Raw genomic sequence first — 12767 nt, 5'->3', positions numbered from 1 at the left:
GGGCCATCTGGTGGCCAAAAACCTTTCGGTAATTTTGGAATTTGAAAGTATCTTGGGCTTTACCAATCTCGTGAAAGAATTAAGAGAAGGTTTGCCTTGGACGGGTCAACAGAAAACGAACAGTTCAACAAATGCTCTTGTTTTGTACACTACGTGCATGCAGGTATATAGCCGGGGCCTGTTCCCCAATTGTAATATAATTTTGTTTCTTGTAACTGAAATATATTGGAATATTAATGGTACATAATCGAATGGTTGCAATGAGAAGGACTAAAATTAAAAATCAACAACAGGATTCAGCAGATCCAAGAGGATAGCCCGATGTACCATGTGCTCCTATAACTAATTAGGCTAATCAATGTTGTTAAGAGACATTTGTCAAACCATACATCTCTTCATTTTTTTCAATTATTAGGTACCATCAGCAAACATTACTTTAATGATTCACTAGTTTAGGCTTACTTGAAAATATATTGGAACAAAACCCCTTATCCCAAGGGAGTAAAAGGGTTGTTGGACTTGCCAACTGTCTGAAAAAAATTGGGAGCGGCCCTACCTCCATATGCATGAAGAAAAATAGGTAGAAATTTTCAGTTGGCAAAGCACTAGAGAAGACACTTTAAAAGACTTGGAAGCGGTACATATGTGAGACAACGGAAAATTTTGAACCATAAACACAAATGTTTCTCACGGAGGAAAACTTAATAATGGGGAGCCATTACATTTCCAGGAGCTCTATGCCCTAATAGACTAAGGGCAGTATTTTTGGCATTATCAGCACCTTCCACTGCTAGGATTCCAAATCCATCAATAGGAAGGACGCAAAGAGCGATTTAATATTATACATGTAATAAAAGGACAAGATCAAATAATATTCAAGCCCCTCGTCAAGCAACTGGATGTTTTATAATTCCCTCTGCCTCGTCCAGTGTAAAATTAGCCCTTGCGAATTGTCTACTGATGAAGAATGGTTTCAGATCATAAATTTCATACTCTTGTGCCTGCATACAAGTAACAACGTTTTGTTAAACACGCCGATATGTTTGGTCAATGCTAAACACCTTATGCAAGCAGAGGCAAAGTGGAAAATAATCACTACCATAAGAATGAACTCCCACCTTGTTCCTTAAATCTTCTACTTTAATCTCAACTTGATTGAGACGGGGTCTAGTCCCAGACATCAGTTCTTCAAGACGCAAGACATCCTTGACAAGTCCTCGTAGAAGATGCAGCAGCAGCTCGTTGTAATCCTTCTTGTAAGTGATATATTTTTTGAAACTCTGCTCATTCATTCAACACATGCAATCAGATTCAATTAAATTTGCACTGGTGACTTATTTCACTATCAGATATATCCCAAATCCATCTCCATGACTTACCTTCTGCAGGGCTTTCTGAACTCCATACTTCTGAGTTGAAATGAATGAATCTAAGAGGACTCTAATGGCCATGTCTACATCCTCTTCAGCAACATAATTTCTAAGATGCATTCTAGCATGGGCTTCAGACATTCTTATCATTGACTCAATATGCCTTACTGCAATAGGAACTCCTTGACCATGCTGCAACCAGGCAAGAATGGGCAGACGAGATTAGTAGGTACAAATTCAAGTAACTAAGCTTGCAGTTTGTAACCCATACTGAATCAATTTTATTTATATACCGATGATTCACGCCGCAGATCTGCGTATACATGTGTCAACTTTTCCAAATCCACATCATGTAATTTTGGGAACACGTTAAGCTTGGCATATGTAAGATACTTCCTCAATGTATCTTGAGATAAGACCTGAAAATGAAATGTTGAGAACAATAGAAGCACGGGAATGAGATAAACTTCGGGAACTCTTACAATTGTATGGGCTTTTTTCCTAAAACATAAACATAACAAAGATAAGTGATTTAAACCTCTGGATCGGAAGAATGGTTCAGATTGGAGGATTCATCCTGAGAAAGGCCTGCAGGTGTTTCCTCTATGTTAGAACCTTTAGGCTGGGACTTAGCGTGACTGTCAACAACAAAGGTTGCAAGCATTTCATCTCTAACTGGATCAACAACATCCTGCAAGTTAACAGCAGAAATGGTGTTAACAAATAATAGTTAAATCAAAGGATTAAATCACACTCACAGACAATGGGATAAAACAGTTCAAAAAATGCAAAACATCAGATAAAAGAAAGACCAGTTTTCAAAATGCATAACTTTAGTTGAATTTACCTTCACAACGCACAGGACATCAAAACGGGAGAGAATAGGATCAGTGAGCTCCACGTTTTGAGAAAACGTTTTCGACGAGTCATACCTGTTTGTGAAAAAAAATATAAGTCTAAACTGACTAACAAAATAACCACTTCTCAAGTTGAAAACGGATCATTAATAATGGCCATGTAGTTGTACCTGCCCCCTATGGGATTGGCCGCTGCAATCACAGAACACCGCGCTTGTAAAGATGTCACAATTCCAGCCTTGGATATGCTGATGCTCTGCTGTTCCATAGCTTCGTGGATACTCACCCTGCAACCAAATGTAAATATTAAGCACAATTTGTAATATCTCAGCATCAAATTGTGTGAATTCACACTTCACAGGTTAAAATTCATGTTCATCTAAACAAGGACTAAGAGGAGGGTAGAGAATATATGAGGATCTAGGAAGGCACCTGTCCTGGTCATTCATTTTGTCAAACTCATCAATCAAACAAACACCCCTGTCAGCAAGGACCAATGCACCACCTTCTAAAGTCCATTCCTGTGTCACGGGGTCTTTATGGACTGCCGCTGTGAGCCCAACTGCTGAGGCACCCTTCCCTGTTGTATATACAGCCCTCTGAGCTGTTTTCTCAACATACCTATATGAGAAATGTGAACAGAGCAATTAGACATTTCCTATTAAATGTAGAACATATATAAAAATAAGCCTCCTTTTAGTTTTCAGGAAAGCTCACCCCTAATTCAAATCTCCTGAAATTGAATGGAAAATTTGTCTGTACTTACTTCAGAAATTGAGATTTTGCTGTTCCTGGATCACCAAGGAGGAGGACATTTATGTCTCCTCTTAGACGATGTTTCCCTTTGACATTCTTTTCTTGGCCTCCAAACATTGCAAGAGCTATTCCAGTCTTAATGTCTTCATGACCATAAATAGATGGAGCTATAGATTTTATAATCTGCACACACAGTGAAGAATTGGTGATGTCTGCAAAACTTTGAACAATTCTGCACAAGAAAAATAAGTAGAACATTTTGCTTGGAAAAATTCTAGCAATTTAAACTTTAAAGCCATGAATTGACTACAAATAAATCTCTTAGTTTGATTTTAAAACCATCCCTTGATGCTTGAGACAAGAAATTCCCATCACTTGCATCCTATATTAACAGAGTAACCACTAACCCGTTCTCCAATTCGGGGATCTTTCGAAAGCTTTTCAATTTCTGCTTTATCCTCATCAGTCAGTTTATATGCAGAAAATAAGTCTTGTTTCTTTGTAACGTAGTTAGCTTCAACAACTGTTGCAAAGACTGGAAAGCCATTCTTAGTGTTTAGAGACATATCAAAATTATTTGTGTATGTGCCAGTCACCTCCTGCAATACGATGAACACATTTTAAATTTCACTGTTCTGTAAACTGTCATATCCTCATTAATTTGAAATAAGAATGCTTTTATAAATAAAATGTGAACTTACAATTTCTTCTCCAGGACGTGCACAATCAATGAGATCGTTCAAGAGAATGACTTCTTTGTACCTTGGGAGCCGACCAGCAGGCACAATACTTGGACTTTCTTGAAGTGATAATTTCTGATAGTTCCTATATATTGTCTGTGAAGACACAAACAAGCTCAAACATGAATATACCAAAAAGGTGAATCAAGCAAAACCAGAAGCAGAAACAAGATCCAATAGCTTATGATTTTCTTTATGAAGTTCAGACTATAACAGAATATCCTGTAGTAAAAATTCCAGGATCTTCTCAAAAGAGGTAGTAATTACTAATAATAGAGTAAATCTTAAAATCTACGAACATTACACCAGAACCAACCTATTGTACAATTGAGCAACACTTGTTTCATGCAAATTAATCCAATTCAGTATCAGATTAAAGAGAGCATCCAAGGGAACTGCTAATTCACAACAGCTAACCTGTTCAATGTTAACTGTAAATGGCCCCTTCGACTGGCATTCAGGACAAGAACCTACTTTCACTTCAGAATAAGAGTTCTGAAAGAAAGGCCCTAGCACAGTGCCACATTTATTACAATCATATTTGACTTGCTGCAGTTGAGGGAAAACTCCAGACCTCCTAGTTACCACCCCTCCAATTCGAATCATAGTATTCAAATGCACCTGCCTGAGAGAGGATGGTAAATAAATAAGCCTCAGAAAAACACTCTACAAGGAATGTCCTACTCAGTAAAATAGAAATCAAATGTGCTAGAAAGAAGAGAAAAGGATACCTTATATTACGTATCTGATCATAAACTGGCAGATTTGTAATTCGAACATAGATTTTATCATGAATGTTTCTATAATTTGGATGTAGATTCAACACAACATTTAAAGCCACTTCTTCCATCACTTCAAGCACGGATTGAGGGGCATCAGCTAGCCAGATGGCAATGTTTGGATGTGTAAAGATGAACTGCTTATAATCAATCTCCAAGCTACACTTGTTTGCTGAAGTGAAGACCAGGACACAAAAGATATCAGGTAAACGTATGGGGAAACTAAGAAAATAAGAGTCAATTTGCACTGTTAAATAAGTTGAGATAAATTTTGTATAAGATATTCCTTATTTCACAGTGATTTTTGTCGGAGTACTTTTATCAAGGTAAAAGTCAAGTTAAGTTTCTTAGGCCTCGCATATTTTGATGGAATGTTCAAGCACCTAGCAAGGTTATTTTAGTCTAGAATATCTACCTCAGTGAGACAAGCCTAAATCACCAAACCATAATTGACTTAGTATGACAAATTACAAAGAATAGAGCAGTGTATACCCACCAGCAACCATCTCATTGATCAGCCGAATATATTCACGTTCACCATTTCCACTTCTTTGGTTCACATAGCTGAGTAAAAACTGTCTGAACTTTTTGGCTATGAAACGCCGAACTTCATCTCGAGTGACCCATTCTCTTAATGTTCCTTGAACATTGTACATTTCATATTCACCCTCTTCGTCTTCTTCCTCCTGTAGATATGATAACCAAGAATATCTTTACAAATCTAGTGACAAAAAAATTTCCTCACTCCACGAGGTGCGGGATAACTTCATAGAAACAAACTATAAATTTGAAGATATATGGGCGTGGAAGCATAAAAAGAATGCATTGATATGAAAATGCGAGAAATATCTTAAGAGAAACACTGAAAATTGAGTAATTGTAAGCCAAATATACTACATCTCAAGGAAGACACTGAAGAGTAGAAGGTTTTGAACATGTGAAATAACACATTTTAAAAATATAGTCAATGTTTAAAAGATGTCATGAATACTTCTAAAATAGAATCCCCCAATCATGGATCCTTAATAGTAGATAAAACTATTCCAAATGATTGAAATAATTACTTACACAATTCTAAAAACTTGCTTCATATCAATCAACCTATATAATTGAATTGATCTTTTCTGTCTCATGATCTCTTCATCACTATCACCAACAATACAATTCATATAAATAAGAATGTTCTTTTAGATAGGGCTCCAGAAATCTCCCCTTCTCTAACTCTGTACCATGCCTTTTCATCATAAGAATTGGTTCAGATAGTACAATTGGGGAAAAGAAGCCACTTTGGGTGTTAAAATAGTATTGCATCATATTACTTTTGAAATAAGTATACTAGATTTTTCTATTTTTTGAAGAACTGATACTTTTAAGTTTTATTATTGAAAGGGATGCAATTTCCATCCCTTCAAATAGAACATGCTCGGCCATCATTATAACAAAATAGCAGTCTTCCTACCTACCCATGCAAGTAAGGAATCAGGATAGCACATGAGTCAATCTAGCTCCTATCTTTAGCTTTTCAAAAATTAAAATCTCCTCCCAGGGAAATCAAGAGAAACGAGCAAAGAATGATTGTTAACTCCAAAATCGGGAATGCATCAATTATAATGTGTAGATAACAACCAAATTATTGCTAGATTTAGACTAAGAGAGTGATAAAAGATTAATGGCCATAGATGCTAACCTCATAAGGCTCCTCTTCAGTTTGGTCAGTAACTGGAGGCTCAACACGTGCCCTTCGCCGTGGCCTAAACTCTATTTCGTCATCCGTGTCTAAATAAAAACACACAAAAATGCAGAAATTATTTTAAAACAAATTAATTAAGTAAACAATGCATATTCCGAAACTAGCCAGTTAAAGGACAAGTTACCTTGATCACGGAGAATCCTAGGAAGCTTTCTGTTCACACTAGCACCATGCCTTGCATCAAGCTCAGCCTCTGCTGCACGACGATCTGCCATGATCTCATCATATCCTCTTTCATCTTGGTATTCATCGTCCAAGTCCACAGACTCGTACCGATCTTGGCCTTCTAGACGCTGGTAATCTCTGCAAATAGAAACTAGAATGTTATAACTATATTCTTGTTTCCCATTACTAGTCAAATTGAACAGACTCTAATCCCTTTTTTAATTGAGCTTGAATCGAAAATGAACAGACTCTAAAGTGAACATACTCCAATCCCTTTCCCAATTGTGAATTGCTAGCTGGTAATTTTTCGGAAACAAAACAGGAGACTGCACAGACACAGTTCCTGAAATCAGAGTCTCCAGAGAATGGTTTCATGTCCTCTTTAGATGACAAAGCACTGTCAAAGTCGGATAAAAATGAAGGCATCTTGAATACAGAAACTGCTTCTACCCCAAAGAATGAGTTAGATTGCGGGATCAATCCATTTAATTTGCCTATGAGTGAAAGACATAATATATCTGAAGATCTTGATCTAGATAAAAAATCATCTGAAGCCAATGTGGAGAAAAAGCTCAGAAGGGGAAAAAGCTTGCTTGAAGAACTTCCCAAAATTACTGATCATGGGGCTGGAAACATAGGATCCTTTTATGTAAAGTCTGAACATGCAAATATCAGTAACTCGGGGAAGACCAAGGAAGGTTATCATATTCATGTAGAGCAGGATGACATGTCTTGCTCACAATCAGAGGGAGCAGGTTCAGGGTATAGCCATCAAGGCTCTCAAAGGCACTCCCATGGGCACCCTGACAGGACCAGTGAGTTCATTAAGGAGAAAGTTTATTCAAAGGTTGAGCTGCCCCCATGCCAATATGAAGTTTTGTGTTATGGTGCAGATGGACTTTGCCATAACTACGAGTCATTAGCTGTTCCCAAGCACGACTCTTGCCAAACTAGCGGAAGCTAAAAATTGATGGAGTAATTCTCATAAAATATCACATACTTCAGAATGTTTGCATGGATTGACAATGTGTGAAAAGTTGTTGGACAAAAGATGCTCTAAAGGTAGAACTGCAAGTGTTGGAGGAAGGGACTGTGTCAACTCTCGCACAATGGACGATGGTCATAACAGCTCTGGGAGCACTGAGACGGTTAGCCAACTTCCAAAATTCGAAAACGCTGAAAGCTGTGGTATCCAAAGGGACTGCTTGCATGTAGGAAATACAGGTAATGGTTACACATGTGGCTTGCTGGGAGATAATGAAGAAGATAGACAGGATCAATACAGATGTAGAATTCCAAGGTTTCGTGATATTTACATGAATGGAAAATTAGATATTGCAAGCAGACACCCTTTTAAGAAAGGAGCTAGAAATGATATAGCTCAAGACTAAGGGATAGTAGCAGAAACATTAAAATAGGTTCTTTTAGATCATTGGATGATTCTTCTAGCAGTTTGGAAAGCCTGAGAAAGGCAGAGGAAAGTTGGGGTCAAGGAATTGATTCCTATGAAAGAAGAAGACATTTATTTGAAACAGAGAATGAACCCCCTTACTCCCCTCCAGTTTCCATCCGCAATACTACCAGATCATTGGAAGATCCACTAGTAAGTTCATGCCCAAATCAGAAACACCAAAGTGCTACTTCTGTAGGCGTTAGATGTGGCCAAAATCCAATGGCATCTCCTTCCAGTTAAGTCACATTGGAAAAGATGGGGATAACAATGACGCTGACAAATGCTTGTCTAGAAAGGACAAGCTTGAAAACAGTATGAAAATGGTTTTGTAAACAACCATAGTTGTGGGATGATGAATCATAAGGGTAACATTTTACAAGAAAAAGACAGGTCAGGAGGAAATGAAGATGCTGTCTGAAGTAGATCAACCAGGCAACCAGATAGATAAATACATTTCCAAATTGAGTGATATTATTGGAACATCTGAGAAAGGTGTGCTTGAATCAGTTTGCTTTGTCAGTGGAAATCAGCTCCTATTAAGCTGTTATTTGCACATATGAGAATGGCCATCTGGAGAATTGCTTCATAATTTGCCAATGGATTTTGGGTCAGCTTCTGGAATATCAGACAGGGAGATATTTATTAGTTTTAACAGCTTCCTGACCCCTGGCATTATCTGTCAATGCAACCTAGACGCAGAAAAACATGAGTTAGTAGTTTTTAAAGGGACTGTTGCTCCAGACCTTGAGTGGACAGAGTTTGAGGCTGAACAGGTTTTCATAACCAGCAAGGTGGAACTCAGATACCAATGTTCAGTAAGAAAGATGACCCTCATGGTTATGGGGGCTTTAACATCAGCATCAATCCAAACTTCAGTGTTGATCACTTAATCCTTTCAAGGCATTTATGGGCAATTTTTGCAGTTGCAAATGTTCATCATGACAGTGAATATGGAGAAGAGCCAGGCACTATTACATCACTTTTTTGAAAAAAGATAGATGGTTTGAAAGTGATCAGAAGAAGGGATACGAGTCAATTGAGAGGTCCTCATTCTTGAAAATAGGGGGACAAATTTTGCAGCACCCGAGCTTGCAATTGCTTGAGGGCAAGCAATATCGGAAAGGGGGGACTTTAATGTCATCTACTAATTAATTTCCCAAGGGAAAACAAAGTAGCCAATCCAACCCCGTAGGCTATGGTCAATTACAAAGGGGAGAACCCATTATTCAATGTTTTTGAGGCAACATTGGGTAAATTAGGTAATTGGAGGAAAACTTGTGAAGGAAGCAAGTATGGGGCCTAAGTGGAGGGAAACTTGTTAGTCCCTCAAATTAAAATTAGGAAAACCCCAAAGGGAGTCTATAAATAAGAGAGAGAAGAATCATTATTCTCATCATGGTTGTTGGATATTTCTGTTTTGTGAGCTGAGGCTCTGAGGGTTTTAAAACCCCTTCTTCCTTTGATTGGTTTCGGTGGTGAAAGATTCCACCCTAGCCAATCCCCTCTCTTTCTCTAATATGTTTGGCATAATCTTCCGAAGCATCTTCATCTGGTTTTTGGAAAGCATGGGGCGATTTTCTGTGGATGATTTGGCTTGAGTCACATTGTGGCACCTTTCATCAATTCTGAGGTTTCTGAGGCTAAAATCTAGGTCAGCGAAGCAGTCCGAATCTTCTGTGGAGCACAAATTAGCACCAGACTTCTATCTGGGACAGCGGAACCCTTCTAGGATCTGGCTAAGGTAATTCTAGGGCAGTGAGCCCTCATCTGAACAGGAGATAAACCATTCTGCATCTTTAAGTTCTGGCTGAGACCATTCTAGCCCTCATCTGATCAGGAGAGAGATCATTCTGTGTTATTAAGGCCTAACTGAGACAATTTTGGGGCAGTGAAGCCCTCATCTGAGCAACAGACAGCTTATTTGGTGGCATGAAGGTCTGTTTAAGACAGCTAAGGGGAGTGAAACTCTTCTTCTGGCCCACAGGCAGTTCTTGGTTGCAGCGCAAACCTATTGAGGCCAGTTTAGGGCAACAGTGGATCCGAACTTGGGACAGAGGTCTGGCTGTGGCCATTTAAGGACAGTGAAGTCTCTCTGGGCTTCTCTGTGGCTGCAGACCAATCCAAAGAAAAAAACCTGGCAGCGGCTCCCTCTTGGAGGAGACACAGTCATTGTGGCAACATACACCTCTTGAAATCTGAATTTGAACAGCAGAAGGCTACTTCACAACAAAAGGGCTGTTGGACAACAGTAACCCACTCTGTGACCCGTTTCATAAGCAATCTGTGGCAGCACATTGAAGTTGGAACTCGATCCAGGCACCAGACCCCCTCTGTGTAGTCGTAAGGCATCACAAAGACAGCTGGAAACAAAAGCTACTAAGGCTGGTTACAAGGTTAGATTTAGGGTATTGGGACAGTAGTGTTAGGTTGATATAATAGCCATTGTTATGTATTTCAATTGTATTGAGAGGACTGTGAATCTGAACTGCTTATGTTCTGTTGAATTGGTTTAGAGGAACAAACTGATGAATACCTGATTATTCTATTTCATTGTATTTTGATTCTCTGATTGTCAAACTGAAGTATACTGTTGGAATACAAAACTTGTCAAGTGCTCTTTCCTAACCCTTGGGGCAATTTTACCCAAAGATATATCAGAGAAATGTTAAAGACATTGGCTGCCTTTGTTAAGGAACAATCCAAAAGCCGTTAAACAGACATAGATGTGATAACGGAGATTATTACACTATGAAGCCTTCAAAAAATAAAATTAACATCAGAGGGAATTTAGTTGTTGTACCGTAATCTCTGCAGTAGAACAGTCTGGCTGAGAGGCAGAACAATACTTTGGTCGAAAGTGAGATACATAAAGGAGTGAATGATTTCCAAACCCATTTTGGGTTGAGGTCATTGCAGATGAGATTCCAAAAGAACTCCTTTGAAGCATCACATGGGAAGATGCTAAATGTCAAGCATCTTACAATTCAGATAATAAAAAATTATCTTTATAACCCTACTAAGGATTCAATGGCAATCAGCCAGGATACCATTTTTTACAAAGAATTTTGTGAACAGAAATGGCCACCTTCTATCAGATCTCAAAAAGACCTGATTCACAAAAAATTATGAAATTCTAGTTTTCTAACACTTAAACGTAGGTCATCAAAAGATTCCAACGGGCTTGGCTATTCTGTCAGTGCAGCTTCTACTTGAAGGTTACCTCATATTTCTCAATGTTTCTTTCTCTGTTAAGTTTCTACAGCAGCCATAGTCTCCATGGACAGTCAAGGGCAGAAATACCTATATTCTTCCCAGGATTGTAGGGCTGTTGTGTAGTTATTGGTGGTTGTTCCAATGTATACACTGGCTTTTGAGGCATGGGCTTGTGGATAAATGCCAAGGCCTGAAGATCGCCAGACGTGGGTCTCAAGTTCCGTCATTGCTAGGAACAGAAACACTCTTGTCGTAGTCATTAACTGGTCTACTCTTGCAGTAGCCATTGACTGGATTGCCAAAAGTTTCATTCTACCGGTACTAAACTAATCAGTGAATGCTTTTGGCTATAACTGCGTAGACGAAGTTTAAACAAGGTTTCAAAAAACTTCTATGTATTTAAAACCAGAAACGCTCATGGATTAATAGATTAAACTGCGAAAGACTCCACTCTAAAATTGACAAACCAGCTACCACTGAATATATTAATACGATCAGTTGAGTAGTAGCTACAAACTACTGTTGCAATCACATCTACCGGCACCTCGTAATAAATAAATTTTAGAAAACAAGAAAAGTAGAGCAGACCCCCCGAAGCTCTGAAAATCAATAGACTAAGTAGAAGGATATCTTACTGCTGAATAAAGTTATCATTGTAAAGATCCTCTCCCTCTCCTTCGTCCTCTTCATCGCCCGGATCTTCTCCCAAAATGTCCGGATCAACTTCCGCTTCATCAGATATTGACTGTGTCGAGCTTCTATGGCGTGAGCTGCTTGTTGGAGGAAGACGATCGGTACTAAACCCTGGTCCAGACGTCGGAGACCCAGGTGTTGAAGGATCGGAATCCTGCATTATATTTGCAACATCAGCTTTACCATCACACCAAAAAATCAAAACAAACAGCATTGTCATTGAAATATTTTGACGTAAAACCCTGAAGAATGACCATTATTCTTCATCAATGCAAAACCCCTGGAGTTTAAACCTAAAAGAATGGCAGCTCTTCTACCTAATATATCTTAACATAAATGTACAAAAACCCCATAGCTGCACTCTCCCATTTAATCATTTTCTGTGATAAATGAACGTCTACTGCTCTTCGTAATCAGCTAGTAAAAAATGCAGAACCCCTCACCGGGACTCTAAACCAAATTTTTCGAAAAAATTATCACAATGCCAAGCAAACTCATGAATAAGAAAAATAAGTGTGGCAGATACAACTGCATGAAGGACATTCTGTTAAAAAATACGGAACAAAACCTGAAGCTTCGAAGAGCACTCACCATGACTTCGAACTCTAAGAAGCTGAGCGGCGGCCTTCTGAGAAAGATGGGAAGGAATTGATCTCAGATAGTCAGCTAATGCATATGTGAGAGGCCCAGCCTGGGGTTTGAGGAGGTTTTGTTGGGCCGAGAATGAAGATGGAGCATTTTGGCGCGAAAAACTTTGGCGGGAAAGCTGACTTGGACGAGGACCACAACCACAGCTGGACATCAATCAGAGTCTGCGTTTTAACTTTGGCTTGAACTCGGGTTAGTATTTTAACCCCTTTTTGGAAATTTGATCTTTGAAATTTTGCAACTTTCTCGTCTCGATATTGTGTTCCGCATCACAACTTCTAGCAAAGCACCCCAGCAATGTAGTATTTAATGTTGTGGTGGTTGATGACTTTGTAAGCAGTAA

The 12767-nt window shown here is 38.8% G+C and overlaps 1 protein-coding gene across 2 annotated transcripts; it reads right to left on the bottom strand.

The window, feature by feature from the left end:
* Window positions 1–658: 658 nt before the first annotated feature.
* On the bottom strand, window positions 659–12524 carry LOC149139795 (DNA replication licensing factor MCM2-like). Of its 2 annotated transcripts, XM_089448472.1 has the most exons (18): window positions 12368–12524; window positions 11719–11930; window positions 6377–6555; window positions 6190–6278; window positions 4999–5188; window positions 4455–4674; window positions 4141–4348; window positions 3685–3819; window positions 3391–3582; window positions 2994–3166; window positions 2660–2848; window positions 2398–2514; window positions 2218–2302; window positions 1909–2061; window positions 1664–1789; window positions 1380–1562; window positions 1119–1280; window positions 659–1001 (listed from the first exon to the last, which is right to left on the bottom strand). In XM_089448472.1, the coding sequence occupies exons 1-18, from the start codon at window positions 12368–12370 to the stop codon at window positions 888–890; spliced, it is 2730 nt and encodes a 909-aa protein (XP_089304598.1). In that variant the 5' UTR covers window positions 12371–12524; the 3' UTR covers window positions 659–887. The 2 variants fall into 2 exon arrangements, with proteins under 2 accessions (XP_089304598.1, XP_089304597.1); XM_089448471.1 differs by lacking the exon at window positions 12368–12524 and having other exon boundaries at window positions 11719–11936.
* Window positions 12525–12767: the final 243 nt, after the last annotated feature.

This window comes from Pinus tabuliformis, chromosome X (assembly GCF_031772625.1).
Source record: "Pinus tabuliformis cultivar Carrire ecotype Pingquan chromosome X, CPIR1, whole genome shotgun sequence".
NCBI lineage: Eukaryota > Viridiplantae > Streptophyta > Pinopsida > Pinales > Pinaceae > Pinus > Pinus tabuliformis.
Note: the sequence above shows the minus strand (reverse complement) of the source record. Positions and strands in the feature narration are given on the sequence as shown.

Bases quoted from the DNA above. Each gene is read 5' to 3' on its own strand.
- LOC149139795 (XM_089448471.1), bottom strand. From the start codon at position 11,936: ATGCAGGATTCCGATCCTTCAACACCTGGGTCTCCGACGTCTGGACCA. The intron at 4,675-4,998 runs GTGGGTATACAC...TCTTCACTTCAG, and splicing joins GATCAATGAGATGGTTGCTG to CAAACAAGTGTAGCTTGGAG. The intron at 1,281-1,379 runs GTAAGTCATGGA...ATGAATGAGCAG, and splicing joins TTCAGAAAGCCCTGCAGAAG to AGTTTCAAAAAATATATCAC.